This window comes from Eufriesea mexicana, unplaced genomic scaffold (assembly GCF_001483705.2).
Source record: "Eufriesea mexicana isolate 0111107269 unplaced genomic scaffold, ASM148370v2 scaffold785, whole genome shotgun sequence".
NCBI classification, from domain to species: Eukaryota; Metazoa; Arthropoda; class Insecta; order Hymenoptera; family Apidae; genus Eufriesea; species Eufriesea mexicana.
In genome coordinates, this window is record NW_016908922.1 from 137,920 (window position 1) to 151,183 (window position 13,264).

The 13,264-nt window shown below is 27.0% G+C and overlaps 3 protein-coding genes across 4 annotated transcripts; 2 read left to right on the forward strand and 1 right to left on the reverse strand.

Moving 5' to 3' along the window:
* Positions 1-1,128: 1,128 nt before the first annotated feature.
* Positions 1,129-3,840, reverse strand: Nnp-1 (Ribosomal RNA processing protein 1 homolog Nnp-1). Its single transcript, XM_017898952.1, has 7 exons — positions 3,600-3,840; positions 3,287-3,510; positions 3,032-3,202; positions 2,772-2,954; positions 2,416-2,693; positions 1,553-2,330; positions 1,129-1,365 (listed from the first exon to the last, which is right to left on the reverse strand). The coding sequence occupies exons 1-7, from the start codon at positions 3,817-3,819 to the stop codon at positions 1,129-1,131; spliced, it is 2,091 nt and encodes a 696-aa protein (XP_017754441.1). The 5' UTR covers positions 3,820-3,840.
* Positions 3,841-4,280: 440 nt separating this feature from the next.
* LOC108546720 (serine/arginine-rich splicing factor 7) lies at positions 4,281-6,673 on the forward strand. Of its 2 annotated transcripts, none has more exons than XM_017898946.1 (3): positions 4,281-4,420; positions 4,709-5,088; positions 6,442-6,673. In XM_017898946.1, exons 1-3 carry the CDS (start codon positions 4,412-4,414, stop codon positions 6,671-6,673), a joined length of 621 nt encoding a protein of 206 aa, XP_017754435.1. In that variant the 5' UTR covers positions 4,281-4,411. The 2 variants fall into 2 exon arrangements, with proteins under 2 accessions (XP_017754435.1, XP_017754436.1); XM_017898947.1 differs by lacking the exon at positions 6,442-6,673 and adding an exon at positions 5,464-5,898.
* A 1,694-nt stretch (positions 6,674-8,367) lies between these two features.
* On the forward strand, positions 8,368-11,620 carry LOC108546719 (ankyrin-1). Its single transcript, XM_017898944.1, has 3 exons — positions 8,368-9,518; positions 10,522-10,865; positions 11,058-11,620. Exons 1-3 carry the CDS (start codon positions 8,695-8,697, stop codon positions 11,618-11,620), a joined length of 1,731 nt encoding a protein of 576 aa, XP_017754433.1. The 5' UTR covers positions 8,368-8,694.
* The last annotated feature ends 1,644 nt before the right edge of the window (positions 11,621-13,264 follow it).

Genomic DNA, 13,264 nt, shown 5'->3' on the forward strand with positions numbered 1-13,264 from the left:
AGCAGATATGTCAAAGCAGTTTTTGATTTGCACAAATCAAAAAAATATCCGTCGAAAACGCGTTCACAGCATTTTGCCGCCAAGGGGTCATCGTTCAACTGTTTCGCGTAAGCAGTGCCGTAGTAATGCTAAATCGACATATGCACTCACTTAACGTATATAAGAATAATATATTTTTTATGTATTCTTGCATATTTATTACAAAATTATCACGAATCGTATTAATTACTTTTAAGTTTAAGAGAAGAAATAAAGTATATATAAAATTAGAGGTCTCCTAAAATGCGTCTTTTTTTTCATTTAGCTAATTAATAACACTGTATCAACATTACTTGACTTTTTTTTTTATTTTTTATTTTTTTTTTTTTATAACAGTTAATAACATATGAATATCTAATGTATTTTATACATACTTCATTCTCCTCTTAATCTTAAAAGTAATTAATATTATTCTTAATAATTCCGTAATAAGTGTGCAAGAATACATAAAAAATGTATTACTCATATACATTAAGTGAGTGCATCTGTCGATTTAGCATTGCTACGGCACTTACGTGAAACAAACGAACAATGGCCGCTTGGCGGTAAAATGTGAACACGTTTTCAATGGATATTTTCTTGATCTGTATGAATCGAAAATCTCTTTGACATATCTGCTAGATGGCTTCTTTTTCAAGAATGTCTACAGAACCCTATACTGCATAGCAAATTCGTAGTGGATAAATAAATGTAATATGTAATAAATATAAATTAATGATAAAATGTAAAAATAGTACGTATACGCTACGTACATCAATACTTTTGTAAACTTCAATGGCCACTTATAATCATTTATAACTTCAAAATATTACAATTATGGGTATCGACTGTATTCGCAGCATTTTCCTGTGTAATTTGAGACCAATTAAAGCTTTCTAACGTTTCTAATTTTCACGCAATACTTCGTTTTGATTAAAAAATGGAAGTTTTTACAAAAATTCGATTTTTTTTTAAAGTAAGGAAGATACAACAATTTTGCTTGCGGAATTGTGTTTAGGACAAGTAACTGTATAAGATTCACCCAATGCATATTGCAAAAAAGAAAAAAGTTAAAATTCATTGGACAGTGTAATTAATTTATTAAATACTTTATATAATATTTCTTTTATAAAACGGATTAATTGGGCTTGGTATAGGACTTGCTTTTAATACACCTGCTAATGGTTTTTTATTTGCATCAAAAGGTATAGCTGGACTTTTTCGAATTTGTGAAATATATTCAGATGTGTGTTGTGCTGTATTACATTGAAGAGCAATTTTCACTCGTTTTTTAGAATTTGTAGTAGTATTTATTTTATGCTGTCCTTTTAAATTTATTGATGTTCTCTACAATAAAAATATATATTAATATCATATAATAGTAATTTGAAACAAATTATATAACAATTTCTAATACTAGAAAAGATTGAAGATTAAAAATGTGACTACTATTACGTATTTTACGAGAAAATTAATAAAAATATAAAAATATTTAATAAAAAAATGTATATTATATAAATACTATACAACTTACGTGTTTTTCATTCTTTAATTTTGTTAATATAGGTATCAGCCAGTTTTGTTGTTTATTAAATATATTATTTTTTTGCTCATGGTTATTTGAAACTGAGTTTTCAATCATTTTCATACAAGATTTCGTGTTGTTACCATTCATAGGAGTAAATAGATTTATATTATCAGAAACATCCCATTTTCCAGTAACTTTCAAGTTTGTTGGCTTTTTCTTTTTACCTTGTATAATAATGTTTAATTTTTTCACAGTTGTAATTTTGTTTCTTTTTAATTTTACTTTTTTATTTTCATTCGTATTCTCGATTAATAATAAAGGATCCTTCTTTAATTTGTGCCTACTATATTTTATATTAGTTTCACAAGTATTCTCGTTTTTTTCTTTTGTTTTACATTTGTTTTTTTTCACACTAAGATCGTTTTCATCTGATGTATGCGACTTGTTTAAAATATCTAAGTTATCAGTGAAATCTAATTTATGTTTTATTTTCCTTTTTTTTGTTACAATTTCATTTTCATCTCTTTTTACATTTTCGTTACTATTAGTTTCATCGTTAATATTTTCTAATTCTTCTTCAATAGGTTTATCACTTTTATCTTGCATTAATTGTCTATCATTTTTTATTTTACGTTTCTTTTGAAGCTTATCAGAATATAACTCTTCCTCAAATTTCAAAAGACGTATTGCAGCTGACTTTGTATCCATATTTTTCTTTTGTATTTTTGGAACTTTTATTTCTTTGATACCTAATGGCATTTTACCCTCTGATAATTCTGTAAATCTATAAAAACATTTAATAAATTAAAAATTATCATTAATATTACTAATATTTTTGTCAGTTATTAGTTGAACAATAATTAACATACTCATTAATAAGACGACGTAATTGTCTACGTGATTTTGTTGTTGATAAAGGATGAAATTTATACTGATTTAACAAAATAACTATTTCTTTTGCATCAAAAGGTATTTGCGCTAATTCGACATCTACTCTACCAGCTCTTGGATCTAGTATTTTTTCTGTATCACATTTCACTTGATTTTGTAGAAATTTTGTTTCTCCTATAGTAGTATCTTCATCTATTTCTTCATCTGACAGTTCAATTTTTCTCATAGCATCAATACAACCAGTAGGAAAACCAGCCTATATAAAATCAACAATATACATTATTATAAATATAAATAGAAAACTTTAATTTAAGAGACTAATATCAATACATACATTTTTCCAAGCTTTAAATTTTTCCATATAATCCATACCAATATTTGACTGAAAAATTAAATATCTGAAAATATGTCTCATAATATGTCTAATTTGTCTTTCATCGTCCATAAGTATAAAGTATGAGACAAATGGCTTAATAAGTTCTGTTACAACATTCTCTAATATATCACCACCACTAATCTACAAAATTAAAATTGTTAATATTAACAAATATGTTGATAAGTAGTAACAATGAATCAATATTTAATATAACAAACCTTTGAAAGTTCTTCTAGAAATACTTCTGTTATATGCATGCTAAAACCATCACATATTTTTGGATCAATCAATAAATTTTCTAACATTTTAGAAATAGCTTTTATCCATTCAATATTCCATAATTCTTCTTTACATTTTTGAAAAGTTTGTCGAATTATTCTTCGAACTAACTATAAACAAACATTAGTAATCTAAAATTTATGACTTTATAGTATGCAATAAATTTATATAAAAAATGTTTTATAAACGCTTACCATACAAAATTTATCTAACCTATATTGATCTATACCAAACCATTCAGTACCCAATGTTTTCAAAGCACACGTTGTATAAAGTAATATTACATCTTTAGCTTTAAAACAGTGTACAATTTTACTAAGAGATTCTGCTAGTTCTTCTTGAATTAAAGGTTTATCTGACATCCACATACAATAAAATAAACCTTTCCATAACCGCATAAAATCTGCTTCTGTGAAAGCTATAAAAATATAATATATATTTATTTTAGTAATATAAGTAAATATATAGTTAAACTATCAAAGGTTTATGAATGAAGATAAATTTTACCAAAGGAACTTTGGGAACGAACTGTTAACCATTTCCTTAAATTTTTTAATACTCTATTTCGAGTTACTTTATCATTGCTTGATAGTAATCGGGCAAATTTAATTTCTTGTGCAATAACGACTACTTTTTTATTTTTTTCATTTATTAAAGTTACTTGCTTCATACACTGCATAGATTTCTGCAATGGTGCACGCGTACATCGTGTCTTTTTAACCGCCATTCTTAAGTGTTGTATTTTTTCTTTTATATGGAATTCTTTTTAAAATTTTAACTTAAAAATATTTATTCATACTTCACATATTAATCCCTAATTATATATGTATATCTATATTATAATTACATAAATTGTAAGATCATATTTTACAACTTCTTATCAACACGTGAATTCATAATTTGTAACTTCAGTTCATTTATAATGTGTGAACTTCGTTCGAAACAATTCCAGTTCTACCAATAGTAACATTATTAAAATATTATGCTATCAATTTCGTACACACGTTGATTTAATTGAAAAATATTAAAAGTTCTCAACATTTATTTTATTTATTTAAAAGACAACGAAGTTATATATAGATTTTTGAAACTGTATTAAAAATATACAATTATATTGACTGATTAAATACTTTTCATTATTTACATTAATATTTTTAAATATCTAGAAACTGGACTTTAAGAATCATCCCCTACATTTCGGCGAGATACTAATTGCAAAAAATTGACGCGCTTGACATGCAATTTTTTCTTCAGCATGAAAAATTGAAAATTTTGTATATTATATCGTTGTATGTTCGTGTTCAATAAATTAATCAACAATGAATAAGGTATAATTTTATTGAATATGTCATATTTTATTTTTTAGAGAAATTAAATATTTTTCTGAGATCAATTGTTTACAAATTTCTAAATCTTTATTATTAATGTGTTTTAATATAATATAATTTTTTTATTATCTTTCAATATTCCTAATATGTATAATAACCATTAATAAATTATTCAAGCTGACAAATTAATTTATTAATCGACTAAATTGCAATATTAATGAAACAATAACAACAAATTTTTTTTATATGTAAGGTGTTTATTAAATCACCTAAATATATTTTTTTAAGATGTCAAGATATCCTTCGGATTGCAAAGTCTATGTAGGAGACTTAGGAAGTGGTGCAACAAAACAAGAATTAGAAGATGCTTTCTCTTATTATGGCTCTTTAAGGAATGTATGGGTAGCCAGAAATCCACCTGGATTTGCCTTCGTGGAATTTGAAGATGCTAGAGATGCGGAAGATGCAATAAGAGGACTTGATGGAAGAACTATATGTGGAAGACGAGCTCGTGTGGAACCATCCAATGGGAGAAGATTAAGAGATAGAAGTTATTTCAGAAGAGGTGTAGGAAGACTATTTCATCCTGAAGATAGATGTTACGAATGTGGTGAAAGAGGTCACTATGCTAGAAATTGTCAACGGCACAGAAATACTCGTAAGAAAAGGTAAGTATAAAACATGTCTATTCCGTATATATTCTATGGCATGCAAAAAAACATTAGACAAGTAAGCAAGAAATGTATATGTGCTACAGAAATTGACTTAACAAATATATGCTTAAATGTACAATGAAATTAACTTGTAATTATGAATTTTATACAAGGTTTGAATTTTAATATATTTTAAGCAGAATAATGTATAACACAAATATTAAGTTAGAAACTATCAACTAAAAAAATATTATCTTTTTCTAATTTAGTATATGAAACAAAAGAAATACATGATACAGAACAATATTCTATAATAAGAAGATCTTATATACTAAGCCAAAGTGGTTCAGTATCAAGAACGATACCGATGTAATACTGACATTTTTATAGGAGACCCAGCTGAACAGGCATACACATGAGAAATGTGTTGCTACTGAGATTCTCGTGAGATTCACCTTGGGTTCACTTTGTGATACTACGTAGTTACAGCATAGAGTACCCACATTCCTCGGGTTTCTTTCTGCATTCTACAAGCAAAAGAGGGAAAGACGGCCGATGGAGTGGCTAGTTCTGCACACTACAATACTTCTAACGACCACTGAGATCACCTTAAACTGAAAGTTTTTGCACATCAGCACTACTGGTATCTCTGATATTCTTCACTCGTCTTACTATCTTTGCCAAATTATCACAATAGATCTAATGGTCACTGAAAGATAAACTGTGAGTCATCTCATCTAGCCACTCTTCGTCCACACCTGACATTCGTGCAATTTCATCTGTATAAGTACTCATCTGTTCTCTTCTTCTTGGCATTGCTATTGTATACCCTACAACTGTCTGCTACAAACAGCTGTGAAAGATGGTACATAACTAGAATAATTATATATTGGAACAGAATAAATATTATTTGTTTTAAAAGTAGTATAGCATTATATTTATAATACCTGGGAGTTTAGATTAGTTTTATGTTTTATCAATAGTAATATGCTTCATGCATACAAGCAATTTATATATTGACATTTAAGCAAAAGAAAAAAAAAATAGAAAATATTACAAATAATGAACATTAATTTTTCAAACTATTATATTACATTAATATTTTCATAATTATTATTTTTATATGAATATGAAATAAACTGCTATAGTTTTCCTGGGTACTTGTCGCAATTTTTGCAAGCCCAATTATTTCATAAATCTCTTTATATATTATGTAAAACATACTTTACAGTAGATTTATAAAGGAAAAGTAAGAAATTTTATATAATAGACATAAATAAACATTCTTGATAAAAGAAAGTAGCAATAAAGTAAAAAATTGTAGGCAGTTTTAATACAATCACGATTTTAACGTAATATGTATTTTAGATCCCACTCCAGGTCTTATTCACGGTCAAAATCGCAATCAAGGTCACGGTCTCGTTCACGTTCAAGATCAAGATCAAGAAGCAAGCATTCACGATCTTCATCTCGTAGCCGTTCTCATAGTAGAAGCGACTACACTAAAGAGAAACTCCGTAATAAACGACGATCTGATTCTAGAAATCATAGTCCACGCAGGACCAAATCTAAATCTGTCTCTAGATCTCACAGCAAATAAAGCAATGTATATTCTTCATTTGATAGGTGTATGAAAATCATTTTTTATGTTAGTAACTATATGTTCTACCAATTAAGCTGTTTCATTAATAATTTTTTCTAATCCTTTGAATATATATATATATGTATGTATGTATGTATGTAATTATATATATAAGTACAGTTATAGTAAAACATTAGTACAATAATTTTTAGTTCTCATATTTTTTAAATGTCAAAGAATATACATGTATGTTCATGTATACTTAATGAAATTAACAAAATGAAAATATAAATTGCTTGTTTAAGAACTTAATATTTTTTCAAAGTAAATATTTGACTTTTAGTTCAAAAATCATTTTTTTAGTCCTAGTAAATTAAAAAATTAAATTTATAACTAATTTTTTTATCGAAAAACTAGATTAAATCTTAAAACACAAAACTTGATTTTCCTTAACATTATTTAATTTCCATAAGTAATTTTTACCAAAATGTATTTTTTATTTAAAAAATAGACAAATTCTCCTTATAATATGAAATTTAATTTTTATGTTATATTCTGTATTGTAAAATTCGTATTCGTTGGAATTGGTATTCAATAAATTTTTGTCAAACATGCACATTTATTGTAATTTAAATTATATAATGTTTTTCAAAATGTTCCTCTTTTTATAAAAATAACTGTTATGTTAGATTCTTTCTATCAAAATAACAAAAATATCATGTTAAGTTCATTACTTTCAAATGTAATAAATGTGTATACCGCAAATGTAAACAATGTGTATATCCCTAAGAAGTTATGGCATGTACATATGTTTTGCAATGGGTTATGCAGATAAATAGAAGGCTTATGGAGTAAAGTTAAGAAAAAGAGATTAACAATGAATGAAAGGAATACATAATAACATATGCAACTGGTTTTGCAAGATTTTTGGCAACAATTCAAAAAGTTTCATGGTTTGCATGAAATTATATTAAATATTACATTAAAATAAATGTGACAAATTAATTTTAAATGTGCTATATTAAACATACAATAACATGTATTACTATGAACATATTTGCAAATAATGAACAAAACATTGCAGAAAGTATTATTTAAAAAATTATTTCTTTGAAGTAACCTTAATTGTTTATTTTTCTAGATAAACACTAAATAGATCGAATGTTTTCAATATCTATTACAAAAGATATTTTTTAATCAAGGTAAACCAATTGTAAATAATCGATTTTCACTATTTTTTATACTAAATAGTAGATAAAAAGTATTAAACTATTTAAAAGTATTAGTAGTGGATAAAAATTATTAATACAAAAAAAATATTTAATTTCTTTTGATATAATATTAAATTTAAATATAAGTTTTAAAAAAGTGACTATTTTTCTCAAAAAATAAAATTAAATGTATAAAAAATGAATTAACAGTTGGTTCTTATAATTGAATATAATTTAAAAAAATAATACAATAGAAAATTACTTTAAAAAGGAATAATTTCTATTAGAGTGCAATAAAAATAAAGAAAAAAATGTATAAAAGACATGTTGCTTAACCTGATCATTTCTAACATACAAAACAGTTAAAATGCAAAGAGATGTCGAATGCAATTTTTAGGGTACCAGGTTTATAATAAATTCTTGGATGCACCGCAGGAGATTTTGAGAAGTGGGGTAAGGAGTAAGGGTGGGGAAGTTAAGCAGAAAGAGAGGGGAAGCAAAGAGATTCGTAGCGACGCTTCGTAAGCAGACTCATTTGGTTTTCAGTCACGTATTTGTGATTCGTCGATTCGTTTTACGAGTCGTTTCTACATTCGTATTCACGCATAGGCTTGTAATTCGTACTCACCGATATCTTGATCGAATGGCCAAGAATTATACTATACTGGAAAAGCAATGAACAAATAGGTGTATTAGAAAAGAAAAAAAGAAAAATAGCAATGATTGCAGTAAAGTAGATCACGGTGTGGGACTATCTTACTGTTAAAAGGCGTCAAGCCAATTACCAGGGAATCAGGTTCAATTAAAAGGCGAGTAACAATCATCAGAATGACTGCTGCTTATACGAACGATCCCGTATCTCAGGAGCAGAACGTAGACAAGAAAACAGGCACAATAGTCAGTAAAATATTGAACAACAAGAAAGAACAAGTAACACGCGAAGAAAGTACCGAATTTACTTCTGCAGAAATGATGAAACTTGCAACAGGTGGTCAGGAGCAAACAGAAATCCCTGTTAATCAGGATAAATTGACGCTTTGTATTTCAGTTAAAACACCAGAAATACTTGAGCAAAAAATTGAAGATACTTTGGAATATAAAAAAGCTACAGAAGATGAACTTCTAGAAAAAACTGAAAATATTTCAATTACCATCGAAAATAATCAAAATACGAATATTAGTACTAATGAAATTAAAAATGAAGTGTTAAAAGATTGTGATCTAAGTGTAACAAAATCAACTTCGAATTCAATCATGTCGATGAAAGTTGATGCGTTTCTCGATGAGTGTGATTTCCAAGATGTAACGTCGGGAACACGTGGAACTGATTTTTCTCCGCAAAACAATTTTGAATTACAAGAATTGCAAAATTCTATTGAAAGCATTACTACGGAAGCGAGCAATTTTTCAAGCAATTTTGATATTTGCAACGGTTCGTTAGAAGATGCAGTTTTTCAGAAAGGTATCGAGGAAATGTATGATCCAGAAAGTGAACTGAATTTTCACGAAGCTGTACGTGCAGGGGACGCCAAGTGCGTCGCGACACTTCTTGCAAGTAACTCTGTACAAAACCTGGACGAACCGGATTGGAATGTTTCAGGTGATCCACCCCTGTTAGTAGCCGCTACGAATCATTGTTTGCCTATTCTCAGGTAAGAAATACTTTCAATACATTGTAGACCTATATCATTTTATTACAATATTTTTCCATTTTTAAATATATTATTTTTAATTAAACTTTTTATTACCTATATACTGATAACAGCGTAACCGTGCAACTTTGAAAAATTATCGTGTTATAGATCATAGAAATAAAATAAATGTAGTACTTTAAGGATTTTATATCGTATTAGAAGTCACGTTTAAAAAGAATGTTATTATAAAATTTTGAAATTATAATTATGAGTAGCCATTTTTCTTAAAGTTAACAAAATTTCGTTTAAAATTTATTAATAGATACTTATTGCGCCTGTTAATAATTACATTAAATGCAAACAGCTCATAAGATGAAGTTATATCAATTTCAGAATTAATATCAAATCTTAAAATAATATAAAATACTATTTTTTACATAGAAAAGGTTTAAATATTTTCTTAGTATAAACTGATCTATTAAGTCATCTAATATTATCGACTTCACCGAGTTTTAATTTTACCCATTAAATTGTAATACGGAAATATGTTGATGTTATAGAAAATATGCAAACGTTGGTATTATTGCTTGAAATTCACCAATCATTCTTAACAAATCTTATTCTTGAATTCTTTCAAATTTCATGAACATATTTTTGCTGACACGATTTTTTTAAATGTCTTCTTTACCATACTGTTACCAGATGTTAAAAGACGAACTTCTACTCGAAAGAATATTACTAATATTATAGCTTTGCGATACAAATAAAATAAATATGTATAAGAAAATAATTTGTACACGAAATGTAAAAATATAATTGTACAAACATAAGCTGTACATTTATTTTCTTTTCAAGAATACTAAAAAATTGTTTTATAATAACATAATAGTATTATTATTATTTTTAATATCACAAAATTAGAATTACATTTTTTGTAACCTATTTTATTAGTAATAATATTGCAATTTAATGAAAAAAAGAATAATTGAAAATAAAAATGGAAGCATGTCGATTTTTATAGTTTACTACTTGCGAACGGATGCGACCCAGCTGTGCGTTCCCCTCGTGGAGAGACGGCGCTTCACAGAGTGATTTTAAATGGAGGACCAGGAAATGTATTGCAATTCGTAGGAGAATTGTTGAAATATGATTGTCCATCAGGCGTAAAAGAAGCTGGCGGTGGCTTAACTGCGCTACACATATTAACACGACAACTAGCTCATGCACAAGGATCAAAAAATTTGCATCACAATTTTGAGGCGGCTCTAAAAACGCTCGATTTATTAGCACGCGCTGGTCCTGTTAATGCGAAGGATCATCAAGGCCGCAGTGCGCTCCATATTTTAGCATCCTCTACTATATTTGGTACAAACTTTATGTGCATTCAAATAAACGGGAATATTTTGCTTTATTTAATTATTAACAAATATATGAATATTATATTTTGTAACGTTTCAAGTAATATTATATCTTTTATTATCTTTCTAAAAATGATAAACCTGAAGATATTCTCTATTATATCGAGTAAACAAATAAAAGTAAATTATCTTATTACAGATAACAATCATAGAACTGAAATCGAATCATTGATCGAAACGTTGTTAGCTGCTGGCGCAGATCCATCACTGAAGAATGATAGGGGAGAAACTCCTTTGCACGAGTGTCTTGAGTGCGGTGCTTTAAACACTGCGTTTTTACTTATATCACCCACGCCAACCGGTATAATGTCACGTTACGGTGAAACTCCATTGCACATTGCCTCTAGAAAAAATTATGTCGACATGGTGGCGAAACTGTTAGAACACGGGGAAGATCCTAGTATACAAGACGCTGGTGGCAATACACCGTTACATTTAGCTTCTGCAAGAGGTTTTCACCAAACTGTTTCTTTATTGGTTACATCACCACTTGCACAATTAGAAAAATTAAATACAGAAGGATTAACTGCTCTGCAAGTAGCCGCCGAAAGTGGCTTTGTTAATGCAGTAAGACTATTGCTAAAAGCGGGTGCAGATCCAAGTCAAACAGTCCATTATTGTACGACGATTTTTCATCGTCATCCTGATATTTCCATTTTAATAGATCACGAATTGAGTAGACGTCGTCAGCTCGCTGCTTAATTATCCTTTTATATTACTTTTTATTAGTAGGTTGCTGATTTAATAGTAAATCCAATCAAGTTTTTATTTCAATTGAAATGTAATTTGTAATAGAATTTTAAATTTCGTTTTTATTGAAAATTCTATTGTTTTATTAAATATATTATTGATCACCTTGTATATCGAGGTACAAAAAACAAATATTAGACATTTAAAAATATTAAGATTAAAATTTTTCATATTAAATAAATATATAATACATGATTGCATTAAAACATTGCATTTTCATAGGATATATGTAATAACCATAATACTATAAAAAATATTTCATATGTTTGTACAGTCCTTGTATGATAATTTTGAAAACATCACCTTTGTTTTATTATTTTTTTCAGTGATCTTACAAAATACATTATCACAGGATTTAAATATTTTTTATTACATAAAAAATGACATTTTTTTATATTGAATTTAGTATACAACAAATAGAATATCTGTAAAACACCGAATTGCATATGTTTATTTATATACAATATCTGTAAAATTAAGAAAGATACAAAAGACAAAAACAAAAAGTGGTAAAATACCTTGATGATTTCATAGTATTTCAAACTATACATAAGTACAATTTGATTTCATTTAATATACATGACCTGTCTTTATGCAATATTGTAATTCATATGTAAATATATTTCTTTGTTGTTCAATTATAAGTACTAGTATTTGCTTGTTGCTCAAGACTGTCTAGTATTCAAATATGTGAAGCTAGAACAGATAAAGTTATATAAATGCCATAATTTTTGGCTGTGGATGAAAGTGCCTTCTAAAGACTGCGTGATATTGAGATATACATCCTAAATAAATCAATTTAAATATTATATTATTAAATATATCTTTAATATTATGATCAATTTATTATTTTAAAATATTACTTTTCTGCAAAAATGAATATAACTGTCCAAATAACATTATCACGTATTTTTTACAATATAAATAAAATATTAGGAGGAAGAAATAATGAAATAATCATATTTCTATAGTTATATAAATACAAATGTGCAAAAAAAAGGTTGAAGTGCTATCCATTTAAATTGCTATGTAAAAATTGCTTTCTTTCATTCATGCATTTATTGTCTAATATGTCTATTGCAACATTTTCTTAGTTTAAAAAATTAATTACATATTGAATCGCATTTATTATTTTAGAAAACTTAGCTTTTGTTTATTTAATAGAACAATATTTGCTATATACAACAAAATTACTAAATATTTAAATAATTTTTTCAGTTATGTGTCTTAAAAAATGTAACTTTAATTTATTTCTTTGCGAAATGTAAATTAACAAATGTTGCATTAGCATTTAAAAATATTTATTATAATATTTTTAAATACATCAGAACTAAATTTGTATAAAAAAAATTAGTTTAAAAATATATTATATTACAAGAATCGATTCTTTTTAAAAATGAGTAAATTCTTATTGTTGATCTGTCATAATACTGTCATATTTAAAGTTAAAACCAATTTTTTATCTTTGTTATAATATAAAAGCATCAATTTTACTATATACATGCTTCTATATCATATTATTATTATTATTATTACTGCTACTGCTACTGCTACTGCTACTGCTACTGCTACTGCTACTGCTACTGCTACTGCTAC

Bases quoted from the DNA above. Each gene is read 5' to 3' on its own strand.
- Nnp-1 (XM_017898952.1), bottom strand. From the start codon at position 3,819: ATGGCGGTTAAAAAGACACGATGTACGCGTGCACCATTGCAGAAATCT. The intron at 2,955-3,031 runs GTTTGTTATATT...TTAATTTTGTAG, and splicing joins TTCTAGAAGAACTTTCAAAG to ATTAGTGGTGGTGATATATT. The intron at 2,331-2,415 runs GTATGTTAATTA...ATGTTTTTATAG, and splicing joins TTACGTCGTCTTATTAATGA to ATTTACAGAATTATCAGAGG.
- LOC108546720 (XM_017898946.1), top strand. The intron at 5,089-6,441 runs GTAAGTATAAAA...TATGTATTTTAG, and splicing joins AGAAATACTCGTAAGAAAAG to ATCCCACTCCAGGTCTTATT.
- LOC108546719 (XM_017898944.1), top strand. From the start codon at position 8,695: ATGACTGCTGCTTATACGAACGATCCCGTATCTCAGGAGCAGAACGTA. The intron at 9,519-10,521 runs GTAAGAAATACT...CGATTTTTATAG, and splicing joins CATTGTTTGCCTATTCTCAG to TTTACTACTTGCGAACGGAT. The intron at 10,866-11,057 runs GTACAAACTTTA...ATCTTATTACAG, and splicing joins AGCATCCTCTACTATATTTG to ATAACAATCATAGAACTGAA.